Source organism: Sorex fumeus, unplaced genomic scaffold, assembly GCF_029834395.1.
Source record: "Sorex fumeus unplaced genomic scaffold, SorFum_2.1 ptg000006l, whole genome shotgun sequence".
NCBI classification, from domain to species: domain Eukaryota; kingdom Metazoa; phylum Chordata; class Mammalia; order Eulipotyphla; family Soricidae; genus Sorex; species Sorex fumeus.
The window spans coordinates 5,088,256-5,104,425 of NW_026606063.1; the positions used below are offsets into that span (position 1 = coordinate 5,088,256).

A 16,170-nucleotide genomic window follows, 5' to 3' on the forward strand; every position below is an offset into this window, starting at 1 on the left:
ATAATATGAACATTTTAGATTGCTTAAAAGTACTGTATTTTTTATTAGCATGTTAATTCAAGTTCTTAGTTAATTCTGGAATAAATGGATTAAAATGGTAGGAACTATTAGCTCTGTATGTATACTCACATATGTAAAAGTAAAGTAAAGTAAAGGCCCTCCCGTTGATCATCGATTTGCTCGAGCGGGCCCAGTAACGTCTCCATTGGAGACTTTGTTGTTACTGTGTCCGGCATATGAATATTTATATAAATATATGTGCGTATATAGTACTTTAGGACAGATTCTTAGAGAACTTGTTTTCTTAATTTATATAATCCAGTGTGAATATCACCCTGTATGTTTCTTTTCTAATAGGGTCATTTTGTGCTACATATTATTTCATTGGAGAACCAGTATCTTAGTTTTCATATGCAGTTTTTTCAGATAAATATAGTTGGTTCTCCATATAAGTATCACAAAAGTGTTAGAAATTCTGAGTTAGAATTATTATTATGCACATTGAAAATTTGATCATGGAAAGAAGTTATTTTTATGTATAAAAATTTGAATATAATATGTTCAAATAAATATGTTAATTAAGTTTTGAATCTTTCTTGTTAGGAAACTGTAATTAAATGTAGTTATTAAGTGCCAGAAAGTTTTTTTAGATTTCCAAAAAAAACAAAAGAAATAGCTATTTTCATTACAAAATGTCTGTATCTCCAATACTTGAATATCTTGATAACTATGTTAATAAGATGTGTAGAAGGAAAATACATAAGAAAATAATTGGATTGTTCAAATATTATAGCTGGGGGAAAATAACTTAGTTACAGAAATATATAGAAATATTGTGAAATCTTACGTTATTATCAGTTACTAACTGATTTTTGGCAATCAGTAGCTTACAATTTTAACAATTGTAGTGACCAAGCTGAATATATTTTAAGACATTGAATTTTGTGGGTTTTTTTTTTTTTTTTTAGTGAATCACCATAAGGTACAGTTACAGGCTTACAAACTTCCGTGCTTGCATTTCAGTCATACAATGATGGAGTCCCCATCCCTCCACCAGTGCCCATTCTCCACCCCTAATGGTCCCAGCATCCCTCTCAACACCCCACCCCGCCCCCTCCACCCTAGCCCGCCTCTGTGGCAAGGCATTTCCTTTTGCCCTCTCTTTTTTGGTGTTGTGGTGTGCAATAATTGTGAAATTTTTTGATCATATATTTGCAACAATCATACACATATATATCTATGTATAAATACAGATATGTTACATGGCCATGCTATTTTTTCCTTTAACAATTATGCTATAGACAAAAATAGGGAGATTAAATATGATTTGGCAGAAAAATTCTGAAATGCCACTGGAGTCATCAATTAATTTTCTTTCCAAATAATAGTCACCTCACATAGTTTGATCTTACACCACTTTTATTGCTTTTTTATACTCCTTTTCGAAAGTGAAATGTTCCTGTTTTTCTACTCATTTCTTTCTTTTGATATTAGGCCCTTGATAGTCTTTATACGCTGTCTATAAAATAGGTATTTACTATTACATTGCTTCTCAGCACTGCTATCTTTGGGTTGACCTTCTCTTCCTTTTTCCAAAGAATCTGTTCATTATTAGATTTTCTCTTAGAGAAACCAAAGTGATTTCTTTCCCCATCTCATCTCCCTTTTCTCCATCATAACTGGATGTTCTTCATCAAATGAGGCCTCGGCCCTAGTGACTTGGCAATATGGTGATCATTCGCCAGTTTCAGACATAAAATAGACAATTCAGGCTCTTACTATTGAAAATTCTCTGAGAAAGTTCTGCTTGCTACTCTTTTGTCCCTTTAGGGCGGTTACTTATTGGTGGAAAGCCTTTGAGTCACCTTAAAACTTAAAATTCCACAGAGGCCAGCTTTCTTGGAAGGGATGTTCTCATTCTGGCCCAGTCTCGGGCCCGTGACTCTGCAGGGCAGGATGGGTATGAAAACTCCTACCCAAAACTGCGAGTCAGCACCCATGTAGTGACCATCATCCTTCAGGGCAGCGAGTGAGCTTGGAGCATCAGGATTTCTTGTTGAGGCTGCTAAATTCCTCGAATGAAGATCGTGGTGGATAGACTTGGTGTTTCAAGTGTCTTTCTGTTTTGTGTCTTTGTGGCTTCAGTGAGCTCAGGCCCACACCAGGGTTCAGTCACATCCCCCAGTGGTTGAAGGAATAGAAAGGTTGAGGAGTAGTACTTGAGAAGCACTTTCTTTTTTGTCTTAAATTTTAGCGCTCTCATGTGTAACTAGAGTTTTGAGGAGATTTTGGTAGGGTTAATCGAAAAAGTGCTTGACATCAAAACAAAAATGCAGGTCGAAGCATCTTTGGCAGTGGTCTGTATGTCAGTGGATGTTTCATCTTGCAGTTTTATAGTCATCGTTGTTGCTGTTTTTGCATACTTCGTGAATTTTTCATCCTATGGAGCAAAGCCTTGCTTTTTCTCACCGTCTCTCTATAAGAAGATAGTTGAGTACCAAATAATCACACCTATCAGAGAGTTGACGGTAATAGTGTTCTTGTCTCAATAGGTACATGACACAATTAAGGGAATTCAGAGTTTCATTCTTTAACTTCCGTCATCTCAGTTTTTAATTTTCTTTGTTGATTTTTAAGCATTCTGTGTTCATTTTGTATGCTTGAGTTGTAACTTTTATATATGTTTCTATAGAAATTCTTAGCCAGTTCTTTGGATTCACTTTGTGTAGGAATATTCATTAGTTTTCTTCTCTCTGACTTCTTCATGTCGGTATATAAATGTGATCAGTTTGCACCAGAGGTGCTTTGAGATTTTAATATTAACACATGCACTGGAACCTCAGGGTCACATCATTTATTCATGAGTGGAATATTATTTAAGGTAAGCTGTCACAGACTTTTTGCAGGAACATTTAAGGTTCTCACAGAGGTGCACTGGCTTGGCTAGGTGAGAGCATTTTAGAGTTGTTAGTGTCTCGTTACATTAGAGAAAGCGGATAGTCAGTCTGAATCCTAGAAAGAACCTAGGATTAGAAGTTGGGAGGCAAGATTTTGACTTGTTTTGAATGTTTCTTTATTCCTAGGGGCATACCTTGATTACCATAATTAGAAAACAGCAGTTCCACGGTCTCTTTTCACTACTTCGTAGGTTAGAAGTACAGTATGTGATTTTATTTGCACCAGAATTATTAATGCTATATTTTGAAGTTTAATTTCGTTCATATTTCTAAGCTTGCATCAAATGTCACTGGAGATAGTAGCTCCCTGATTGTCCAGGGGAGACCAACTAGGTAATCAAAACTAGCTCTGGCTAACTCTGAGAACCAATTGATTATACCAACATCCGCCTTTCTTTTAGATACACTTATGAAATAATGAGAATGTTTATGAAGGACTTGACGGCTCTAAAAAATTATTTATACAATTAAATTTTGATGCTGCCAACTGCAGTGTTTGTATGTCACCTGCTGATTGTTATTGTGAGTGCTCACCTGATTACTCTTGGGACTTTTACACTGTGCTTGTTTTAAAACATACAGTAATATAATAAAATCCTCCTACACATAATATCAGTTAGTTCCCTAGTTAAACTACCATTTATATTTCTCTCAGAGGATATTTATCCAATTTGTTGAACACAAAAGTAATTAACCTGAATAAGAAAACAAGGTAAGGTTATTGGTGAATGAGTTAAAAAATCACAGATTAATCTCCTGATTCAGATGAATTTAAGTTGCTCCATATTAGCATATTATCAACACATTTGGTTGCATTTGGAGAGTGTAGAATTTAGTTGTAAACAAGTGTCCAAATCTTAGTGGTTGTTTTAATAGTAGTTTAAAAAGTTTTGATTCTGAATTAACTTTAAAGATAAGGTATTCAAGCTTAAAGAGATAAAGGCTTTTTAAAATTAAAATCTGTTCATTTAAAAAAAACCTATGTTGTTAAACTTGTTAAATTTTCATGAAGTTTAGTTAAAATATGTTAACTATATTTTCAGTTTGTGAAAGTATCTTTTTAAAAAAATCACTGCATATGTAATTATTGATTATTCAAAATACCTTTCTCACTCTTGGTATTAAATTATATGGAAATAGTTAAAAGTACTGTCAGCTCTAGAAGGATTGAGGAAAGCCACTATGTCTTGTTAATTTAATTTTAGATTTTGTAAGTTAAAAAAATCTCAGTATGAATAAATTTACCTTTGTAAATATAACTAAATTAGAAAAATACAGAATCATGAAACAAGCTGAATGATAGCTGGTGAAGGTGGCCTAGAAACATCTGGAGGTCAGTGAAAACTATCCTGGGGATTAACAGTTTTCTGTAGTAAAAATGTCTTAGTGACAGTTGACAGTAGTGAGATTGCCTGTGATAAATTTGATACTTTGCAGTACATTTTCTTCCTAATTGAGCAATTAGCATGTTTAGTAAGTAGTGTTTTAGTACAATTAAGTAACAGTTTTAAAATATAATGAGGAAATAATAAGTAATGAGAAAATATAAATACATAACAAGGAAATAATAAATTGTGTTCTTTTTTTCTTTCAATTTTTCCCCTTTTTCTAGGGTATGAGTATTATAGAACAATTAGACCCTGTATCTTTTAGCAATTACTTGAAGAAATACCATAATACTATATGTGGAAGACATCCCATTGGGGTGTTATTAAATGTGAGTATCCTTAGGAAATTTTAATTTTAAATATTTGGTCTTGTTGGTGATTCTCTAGTATCATTAGCTTTAGGTGTGTGTTGTCATTTCTAGTACCATTAAGATGAAAATTTCAGCTTCTATTGCTTTGATTACTTGAGTAAATAATTTTTTAGTAGAGATAAATTACCAATAGTAAGCATTTCAATAAACTAAATATGCTAATCAAATTATTTACCACTAGTTATTTTTCAGTAATGTTCTTACCAATACTTCTTTAAATACAGAAAATCATTTAGGATAGACAGCTGGTTCTTTTCCTGCTGACTCTTGGCCAGTGCTGATATGGTCTTTACTAGCATAACCAAAGTAATCTTTAAGATGTGTTGTCTTATTACCTTTTGATTTTATTAATGTTCTAGGCACTTAAAAATAAATAGAAGATTCTGCACTTGAAGTTTTGCGATTTATATCTTTAATATATAGCAGGATAGAACATGTATGTTTCTCTTTATATCAATAGTATTTCATTTTAAGGATGGAAAGAGACAGATGACAGATCTCTGCGTTATTTACCTCTTGGTGTTTTGTTTTTTTTTTTTTTATTTTTGGGCCCACACACCCAGTGCTGCTCAGGGGTTACTCCTGGCTCTATACTAAGGAATCTCCTCTGATGTTACTTGGGGGACCATGTGGGATGCCAGGAATTGAACCCGGATCAGCTGCATGCAAGGCAAATGCCTTAACCACCTGTATTATCTCTCCACCCCATTCTTTGAAGTTTTCAAAGAGATGGGTCAAGCATTACTTTTCCTCTAATAAAATATTCTAACAAGAAGTATAAAATGAGACTTAAGAAATAAAAAAAGTATATGCCCAGGATTGGGAGGAATAACAGTAGACTTATTGCTTGGGAGAAGGTTGTGTGTCTGGAATAGTTTCAGTAGGAACTTGCAAGTCATTGTTACTTCAGAGTCATCTGAAAGGTAGTGACCTTTCAAGGGAGTTTTTTTTCTGTTAAGAGGGGTTTTTTTCTGTTAGGCAGAATTGATTGGCTGGAAGAAATCTTACTCAGGGCTTGAACTAATTCATGAAACTTAAACTAGTATAAGCGGTGCTTGTTTCCTACAGTCTGAATCGGATACTACTGTAATGAGTGCCCTTTAACTTATATGCATTATAACTAGAATCACTGTTACGACAAAGTAAAGGCATCACCGTTTCAGAGACAGAAGAAATGGCCAAGATTTGGTTTCCAGAAGTAGCCTCCTTTGAAATGCAGGGGAAGGTTGAGCGGAAGATAACTGATAGTGGTCCGGATGCTAGCATAGGAGAAGAGCCTGGAAACAAGGAACCCAGGAATTCTCTCCTTTTCCTATTTCACACGTGGGGAAAAGAAGAGCAAAAAAAGAACAGCGAGTTCAGAGGGATCTGGGTTTCAGCAGTGAAGTCAATGGTTGCATGCTCGTTTTCCTTTGAGATTTCTTTGATAATCATTTCCCCTTGTTTCTTCCCCTAGGCTATCACAGAGCTGCAGAAGAATGGAATGAATATGAGCTTTTCCTTTTTGAATTATGCCCAGTCAAGCCAGTGTAGAAACTGGCAAGATAGCTCAGTGAGTTACGCAGCCGGAGCTCTCACAGTTCACTGAAGCTGAGTCCTCAGGGATGCCACCCGCACCACAGCTCATTCTCTGTCCGGGTCCCAGCCCAGCCCTCACCAAGATCCTCGTCCTGGTTTGGGGGGTGGGGGTTCTGAAACCTCAAACTAATAGAACTTTCTTCTCTTCTTTTCTAGTAGGTGTAGTCCTTCCTTAATTTCAACTCATTTGAAATGCTTTCTAGTTTAGGGCCGCGGAAGGAAGGCTGGCATCAAAATATTTTGATCGAAAAAGATGACAATGATGAAGCCCCGTTGTGGCAGACATGTTTTTTTAGAAAGTAACTTGTAAAGCATTTACCATATTCTAAATTTGCACTCTTTGCAGACTTGTGCACATATATCCCGCTTACAGAATAGTTTTGCAAATTGTACACAAACAAACAAAGGGTGGAAGCTTTTTAATAAAATGCATTTATAAATGATCTGTATTAGAATATAATAAATCTCCAGTTATAGTCAATTACTACCCATGTTGTACAACAGATACCTTCTATTTTAGTTGCTAATAAAGGGCTACACAACTCAAAAATAGTCTGATTTAAACTTATTGCTCTGTGGTACATATGAAAATTGTTTTTTTTTTTATGAATTCCATCTTAAATTTTTTTTATTTTAAAACTGGTAAACTTCAGCTCTTCTGTAAAAATGTTAGGATGTATTTTATATTCTACATATTTATGTGATATTTTTATCACAAAATAGAATCATATTCTAAACTTAGCTCTTAAAATTACATTGCCTTTTTGTGTGTGACATCATTTTGTGTCATGACTGTATTGTAATAGAATATAAATTGAAGATTGGTAACAGAATGTAGATAAGTCCTTTCCGCCCGAGATTATCCCCGACAGGCAGTAGTCTGCAAATGAGGAGACTTGGAAGGATGTTCTAAAGTGCTTTTCAAATCATTGCAGACCATACACTGCTGCTCTACGCAAATTGAATCTCTTACTTGAATTTTTAGCAAGAAATCATTAACAAGAACAACAGAAAAACCCACTGGGTTTTCTTACTAGTTCGACAGTGTTGTTGTTTTTTTTTTGTCATGATTTTTGGTGCGGCTCTTCCAACTAAAATAATGGTATGGTGTTGTATTTATTTAGCATAGGCCAGTTCTAGTCACTTTGGCAAAAAAAATGTGATCCACATAGTTAGTTACCGACCAACATGCATGTACTAGGTTTACCTGTTTTAATCGAATACTGGGTATCTACATTACATTGGAGAGTGTTTATATCTTCAGTGTTATGCCAGAACAGCACAATTTTTAGATGCCTTGCACCAATTTTATTTAAAGATTTACTTTTCTTACTTATTAAATGTCAACTTTCTATAATCAACAATTGAGTATTTCTAAAATACGGTTATCTTTTGGATTCAAAATAAGCACCTCGATGTGTGTGGAAATTATTCTTTTACATACCAGTGATTTATTTCCCATCATTTAGATAATACTTTTGAGTATAATGAATATTTATTTTTTATTTATTATCTAGATTAAAAATTTCAAAATTGACAGTGAATTTTTAATGTTTTCTGATATGAATTCTTAATATAATTATTATAGAAAATTAAGAAAATATTGAAAATATAAAGAAAATATCTGTAATTTCACTATGCAGAGAGAACACTGTTAATATTTTTCATATTTCCTTTCAGTCTTTGTCTATGTTATTTTTATGTATGAATGTGTTATGTTTGTGCGTGTGTGCATAATAGCGAACTTGAGACTATTGACTATATATAGTTGTATACCCCCCTACTTTCTAGTACTTAACATCATAAACCTGTGTCTCTGAAAATGTAATCTTTTTTTTAAAAAAAAAAGCTGCCTAACACTCTGTTGTATGACTATATCATAATTTAACCAGTTTCTCTTTGGATATTAGTTTCTAATAATTCAAAGTTATGAATAATAGTGGGATGACATCTTTGTATATGAAATTTGAACTCTATTCAGCTAGTACTTTAAGATATATTTATGGAAGTGGGATAATTGATTTAGTTAGAACTTTGTAGAGTCTTGCCAAATTACCCTTCAGAGAGATTGTGCCAGATTAACTGTGTATGAATACGTATCACATACCCCTTCTTCACTATTACTATTTTTTCTAATCTTTGACAGTTTGTTAAGCAGATAATTGGTTGTTCTCTTGATCATTCTAATAGTGAATTTTTTCTGTAATTTTATAGTTAATTAATAAAAAATGCAGGGGGTTATTTAGGGTAAGTGGGCCATGTCCTATGAAATTGCTTGCTGTATATTGAAAATATTTTAGCAACACTCCATCCTTTTTTTTTAAAAAAAATGGAATATGAGAATTATCTTTTGTAGTCACAAGTCACATTCCAAACTTATAGTTTAGTGTGAATTCGTATTTTGTCTCTGCTGCTGATGAATCCTCTGACCATAAATAATTCATGATGAATCTAAACTTTTCTCATCTGTGACATATGGAAAGGAACTCCTAAGTACCTTTACGTTTCAGAGTACTTTAATGTGACTTTCGAGATTTTTATGTTACATAGGTTACAAAGCTATATGGTTGAATTAGATTCAAAGTGTTATTTTTTTAATTTTAACTGTTAACTATGAAAGTCTTGAACACAAAAGAAATCAACTTGCATTATCTAATGCAGCTAACGTCTAATTTGTTGAAATTCAGTGTTCCTACTTCAAGTGCCTTTAAAAGAATTTCATATTTGAAATCTAAAAGGTAAAGAACGTTATTCTGTAGTTCTATATGTCGTCAAGTTTTAATACCCTTTGAAGTTACCTGGAGCAGCTTTTTAATTTTAATTGTTTTGTTTTGTTTTTTGAGCTGCACTTGGAAATAATGCTCAGGGGTTGCCCCTGGCTCCGTGCTCGGGAATTACTCCTGGCGGTGCTTGGGGGGGCCGCATGGGAGGCCGGGGATGGAACTAAGGTCGGCTGCACGCAAGGCGAGCGCCTCGCCCACTCACTGTACGATCTCTGGCCCCAGGAGCAGCATTTTTCAGACCTTAGGTTCTGTGGAATAGCATGCTGTTGGATTCTTCACTGTTCGCTCACTAGTCTTTGAGAAATGTCTGTTAAGGGTTAGCTCTTGAGGCAGGTAAGTACATGCTCTGTTGTGGCTAGACAGCCAATCTCCGTACAGAATAGGATTAAAGGACTCTGCATCTGTCAGAGCTTATATTTATTTTTTAAAAATTATAAAGAAAAACCTGAATCCTCGTGAGATTCACAGTCACAGAGCTGTTAATGATTGAGTTTCAGTCATACAGTGTTCCGACATCCATTCCTTCACCAGTGTACATTTTCTGCCAGTGTCCCCAATTTCCCTCCAGCCCGCTCTCCCATCCCCCCCACAGCCTTCCTCTATGGCAGACTCTGGAGGCAAAGAATTCATGACTTTTGAATGGCAACTGGGAAATATTTGTGTAAAGGAGCATTTCTGAATGCCACATGGCCCCTCTGGGACCCCAGAATATTAGAAGGGGGCCACAGGTAAAAAATGCATATATGGCAGGGGACGCGGGGCTGGGCACAAGACTAGAGGGACCATCTGCCCAGTAGAAAGGTTGTGTGTGTGTGTGGGGGGTAATTGAAAGAAGATACAGTCTGAAGGAGCCTCGTTGGGATGAAGTTGAGATGCCCTGGTCAGGGCCAGGGTTTCACAGGCTCTGGGTCAGGCCCGGTTGTTGACTTCCCTGGTAGCAGAACAGCATCTCAGAGCGTGTGTGTCTGAGTCTCATGCAAATTCTGATACGCAGAACCGGGTTGTGCTGAATTTCTGGTCCCCGTCCTGGTGGGTGCTGTCTGAACTCTGCTAGTTCACAGTGCTGCCTTCGAGGTTATGTGCCACAAATGACCGTAAGTTTTTCTGGTCCCAGCTCTCTCCACTGTGATGGGCTCCAGCTGTGTTTGGGTGCTGGTTAGGACTGTCAAGGCAAGTAGGGCAACCAGGGACGCTAGGAACCCATGGAGGCTCCTGAATCAATCAAGACTGTGATGAGTGAAGATTGTGAGTGGCTCGGTTCTATGTGATTGTCAGATTATACTTCTAAGTATTTGGCTCCCTAGTTGGAAGTATAGGATGGGTCAGATGAACCAGACCAGTAAATGAACAGAGACTATGAGACTTTTTGTGACATAAGGACTTCTGGAACTGTAACATCCATTTCCATCACTGTTGCTTTATTTTGCAAATAGCCCTCCTCGCTCTCTCCCTCTTCTGCCTTCCCTGTCCCCTTTTCAGGAACTCAGATAAAAGAGACTTAGCTTGGATACCTACATTGAAGGGTCCTTGTTATAGCAGCTTTCACTGCAGCTCACTGAAACTTGACAAAGGAAGAGAGAAGTAGACTGTGCTGGGAAGCGCTGTAGCATGTTGGTAGCAGAATTACGATTGAGGGATGGTCTGAGTCACAGACACTCAGATTCAGAGCTAGATGCTGTATCGCTGGGCATTTGGAACCTGCCCATAGAGAGACCGTCGTGTGCTGGAGGGCACACGTGCTGAGTCCTCAGGTGGACGGTTGGGTGAGATTTCATTTTAGGAGAAGGAGTTTTCATCAGATACTTGAGTGACTGTCGCCTGCAAGAGGGGTGTGTGTGTGTGTGTGTGTGTGTGTGTGTGTGTGTGTGTGTGTTCCATCACACAGGCCAGGCCTGCTCTCTGTCCTCTGAAGGAGGAATAGAATTATCCTGTGAGGTAGGCTAATTGGGAATCTGAAATAGATGTTCATAATTCCTTGTTCAATATTCATATGCACATTTCTAATTGGAAACCAACTGCTTGTTCTGAAATGACTTGATGTTTTCATACATAATCTAAACCAGTGTAGGGTTCCGGGCTGTCAGCATTAGCTTTCCTGCCATGTTATTTGTGGACATAGAAAATCAGTGGAGAAAAGCTTAAAAACAAAGTGAGACCAAACCAAACCAAACCAAACCAAACCAAAAACCTATTGGAATCAATTCAAATAAGTTGGAACATACTTTGATGTAAAACTTTTAAAAATAAAACTTGCTTTTTGCTCTCAACATTAACTTTCAAAACTTGATTGTGAGATGGTGTTACGTGTTACTGGTAGAGCACTGGGCTCAGAAAATCATCGAGACGCTTTAATTTGCTTCTTGCTAAAATGTTTTAATGTAAGATGAAAGTCTACCATCCACTAAAATAAATCTAAGTGGGTCTTAAATTTAGGCTTTCTTAAGTAGAGGTGCTTTTTGAATCTCAAACAAAGCCATATCAATAGCCGAAGAGGGCCTGGTTATTGCTTATTGATGCTGATACTGATGTAACAACAGGAGCAGCTGGCAGGTGGTGCTTCCTGCCCACGAACTCTTCTCCCCTACATATAAGACCCAGTGGCTGTGCACTTAGTGACAATGCCCTTGAGAACACGGTACCTGGGACCTCTGCAGCTTTTAGGCACATTGTGGATGGATTTGGTTTGCCTGTCGTGTTGTATTTCGCAATGTCAGGGTCTGTGTGAAGCATTTTAGAGTTTTACAATCTGTCACTTGGTTCAGTTCTGCGAGTGGTTGTAGCCAGGCTGTGTCACCTTCTGCGTGTGCCATTCTAATGCCGTGTTTTGGCCATCTTCTGAAAACTTTGGAAAGAGTCTCACAAAGGTAGTTGTGGTTTTGAAAGCCATAATAAAGTAAATTGGTTTTGTTTTTCATGATAACTGAGTTATGCTCAGATGCATATTTTATACTGTAAGATGAGGTTTATATCTTTACTAGTAGAGCCATATTTCTTCCCATCATCTTAATAATGAAACCAAAGATAAATAATAACCTAATACTAAATACTGTTACTGAGAAGATATTGAAGAACAGTGTATTTGGGCCACGACAAGAACTTGAATTCTGGTCTCTAAATCTGCCAGTATAAATTTTTGGAGAGTAGGTTTTTTTTAAACTGCTTTCATCCCTGATACTTACTGAATATGGTGTTATATACATTTGATTAGAAGCTATTAAAACAATGTGAAAACAGAAGATTAGACTGAAATGAATGGCATCATATGACTAAGATTTAAAAATTAATTGTTGAACTAAATTTAATAATAAAAATTTTACGATTTTTTTTTTATTCCCCCAGCGGTTTTGGCCAAAATGGTGCTCAGGATTTATTCCTGACTCTGTGCTCAGGGATCACTCCCCATGGGCTCAGGGACCATACGAGATGCGGGGGATCAAAACAGGTCAGATGCGTGCAAGGCAAGCTCTCTACCCACTGTACTATTTCTCTGCTCCTGAGGGTTTTATGTGCATTTCTGAATTTTTCCCATGTAAAACTGATCTGTCATTATCTTATAATAGGTCTGCAGTTGGTATGTGCTTAGTTTTGATGAGTTTTAAAGCAGAAATAACGAAAGGGAGCCTTTGGGGCTGGAGAGACAATACAGTGGGTTGTGCACTTAGCTTCCACCTGTCTGACCTGGGTTCGATTTCTGGGAACCTGTATCATCCCCTCAGCACCACCAGGAGTAATTCCTGAGTCCAGAGCCAGAAGGAAACCTTGAGCATCATCAGGTGTGGCCTAATTCTCTGCTCCCTGGGAGAAAAAAACAAACAAACTCAAAACAACAACAACAAAGGTGATCTTTGTATGAAGTATCTTCTAAAGGACAGAAAAATATAAACCTTTTTATTGGTGTTTTTCCACCACATTTGGCTGTGCTCAGGGCTTACTCCTGGCTCTGTGCTCAGGGTCCACCCCTGGTTATGCTTGGGGCACCAAATTGGAGTTTGAACTGGGGTTGACCTTGCGTAAGGCAGTCCCTTAAGCCATCCCAGACTTGTCTCTCTTGCTCCATTTTCAGCTTTTAATTACAGAAACCAGATTTATCACCACGTTCAAGAGTAATGCCAAATACAAAGAATAGTACTGTAAGCGATACATTAAATTTGAAATCATCGGCCCAAGATTCTTAGCTTAGATTTTGCAGTCTCCTATGGTATCATTAATTAAAGTGGTTAGAAGGCTTTCAGGAGCAATTTCAGTGGACTTGAGTGACTAGCTCAATGCACACGTCCGCCCATTCTCAACTCTCGAAGGATAGCGGCGTTCTGGAAGCTTGGCGTCGTGCTCCATTTCCATTTCTGTTCATGTGCTGCCTTGATTTGTTGGAATAAATCACTGTTCTTCCCTAAAACATTTATTAATGTCTGTTTGCACTGGGAACCCAAAGGATCGTTTCCATAAATTTTTTTCTGCCCCCCACACTTCTTAATTTTTTGATAATACCTATAATTTAGTGTATTTCTGATTTCGAAAAAGGTTTACAGCCTTTTCTTCTTAATCTCATCAGTAAAGAGGCCAGGCAGTCTTGTCTTATTTTCTACCGATAGAGAATTTCATCAGTCACATGGCTTATGTAAGTCTCAATGGCTAGTCGATATCTGAGCAAGAACATGCATTCACCACCTCGAATTTTCAGTTTGTGTAAGTTACAAATACTCCAAACACTGTATTCTGTGTTTTGCTTTTGGTGCTAACAGCTTGATAGCATTGCATTCAAATAGTGTTGTGGTTTGCAGCTTCAATGAAAAGGGGGATCGTTTATGTAAAGTTTAATTCAGGCGAAGTAGATTTGATGGATTAAAATATGCCTAACAATTCTGCAGAGTTTGATTTTCTTGCTGGAAGGTTTAAGATCTCAAAGTTATATTTTCTGGGACTTCGATTTTCTTGCTGGAAGATTTAAGATCTCAAACTTCTATTCTCTGGCTTTGGGTCATTAAACGCCCTGTTCTTTGTAAAGGGACAGTGACAAAAATGAACTCTGCAATTCCTTGGTCTTCAGGCGGCTCTGATGGTGAGACTTTCAGCAGACACTACTTTGCTTTTTACCCTTCCAGTTCATGCAGAAAGTGTCCTGCAAGCGTCTGTGACTCTGCCTTGAATTTTCTTGCCTCCACACGGGCAGATTGGAAATGCAAGGAAGAGACATTCTGGAAGCAGCCCTCAGCCAGTGTGGACGGGAGTTGGAAGACCATATTCCAGCTTCCTTGCCTGCCTGGTGTTGCTTGAGGCATGTTTCATGTTGTCACCTAGAATTTCCAGTGGGACTTCGCCTCACTGTCCACGGCAGAAAACTGTTCAATCCGTATTCTGATTTTCTTCCTCGTCTCTGTCTCCCGTCCAGCGCCTATAGCGTTGATTCCTGGGATTACCTCTCAGAAGAACTGCTTCTCTTTCCGTCTTAATTTGGGACAAATGAAAACTCCCTTGATTTGGGAGAAACCATTGAAAAATCACAAGGTCTGAAACATTTTTTGAAATTGAGTTTTATAATCCCCTTTATGTTTAATTTCTTCAGTGTCACGTTAAAACGTAGATTCAAGGTGGCGGATGTTAGATTAACACGCAAGGTGAATATTTTAGATTAAACACCAGGTCTATTTGTGTGTGCGCGTGTTTTTATTAAAAAAATCAACAGGTTTGATTATCCAGATGACTTAATGACTGAGACAATGAGTTATCTCTTTTGGCAGAAATTGAACTAATCAGGGAATTCAGTTCAACAAAAGTCATAGAATATTTTCTGCTTTGAGTCCAACTTTTCTTTCTCTAGGAACATCGGATTCGAAATCAGATTTGCTTAAAGCTTAAGGGTAAATTTAGTTCCTGAGTAGTTTCCCCAAGGAGTGTTCTATAGTCCTTGTTAAATCAGAACTTCTGCAAACTTATTGAGGGTTAAGGAATATGGAGTTTATAATAAGTTCTAAAATGAGAGTTTTTTGGGTGGGTGCTCTCCTGGCAGTGCCCAGGGATCCCTCCTGACAGAGCTCAGGAGACCTGTGCGGTGCGAGGGATCTAACCTGGGTTGGCAGCCTGCAGGACAAAGCGCCTTACCTGCTCTACTAGCTCTGGCCTCATATGCTGGTCTTCTTTTTCTTCTTTTTTTTCCCCTTCTGGGGCCACACCCAGTGATGCTCAGGGGTTACTCCAGGCTTTGCACTCAGGGATCACTCCTGGAGGTGCTGGGGATTGAACTTGGGTCATCCACGTGCAAGGCAAAGGACCTTACCCTCTGTACTATCTCTCTGGGCCCTCTTTAATTTGTTTTTTAAGTGTTGGAAATTGGTATTTATGTTAAGTACATGTTATTCGTCTTTTTCTTTCCCCAGATAAAAAGTTGTAATTTTATAGATCGGAAGCATCTTCCTCCTTGGGATGGTTTATGAGATGGAACCTGAGTTGCACAGATTAGCATATAGATTGTGCATTAGTTCAAAAGAAGTATGCCTGCCTTCCTCCTGGGACTTATGGCACTCCTCTCAGTGAAAACACACCCCCCAACTCCTCAGAGGCATATTTGCATAAGCTTGCAAACTTGTTCAAGTAACCATTTGTAAAATATGTGTAGTGACTTAAAAAGGAAATAGCTCTTAAGAAAGTTTATCTTGTTACTTTTTAGGCTTTTTTATCCAAAACATTACCTTATTTAACTAAACCCAGTCAAGGCTTTTGACATTACAGATAATCTGGTAGGTTGAAAATCTGGTCCAAGAATTAGAGGTGATTTTTAAGACGTGACAAGTGCACCGACCCATTTCTGTATACTTTTATGAGGAATGTTAAGATGATTTAAAATGGGGAGTAATATTTTTTAGGGTTTTTACTGGAAGCAGATTTATTGTGTCAGATGTGAACCAGGCTCATGATTACTTGATGGACAAAATAGTCTATTCCAAAAGTTTACATGTTATTCCCAAAGGCCGCATATGCAATACCTCTGTGCTAAGTACAGAACTTCAGTTTGCCTTTTCAAGGTTTAAAGAGTGCTTCCTGCTTTCACGTAGTGTTAAGTCCTTCTAGTCTGTGTTTGTAGATTTGAATAACTTTT

The 16,170-nt window shown here is 37.4% G+C and overlaps 1 protein-coding gene across 2 annotated transcripts in view; it reads left to right on the plus strand.

The window, feature by feature from the left end:
- Nucleotides 1-7,310, plus strand: part of MEMO1 (mediator of cell motility 1) — a 110,999-nt gene extending 103,689 nt beyond the window's left edge. For both annotated transcript variants that reach the window (XM_056127131.1, XM_056127141.1), the window contains exons 9-10: nucleotides 4,570-4,674; nucleotides 6,173-7,310. In XM_056127131.1, the coding sequence (XP_055983106.1) occupies nucleotides 4,570-4,674; nucleotides 6,173-6,304 (237 nt within the window). In that variant the 3' untranslated portion in view covers nucleotides 6,305-7,310. The remainder of the gene's footprint in view (nucleotides 1-4,569; nucleotides 4,675-6,172) is intronic.
- Nucleotides 7,311-16,170: the final 8,860 nt, after the last annotated feature.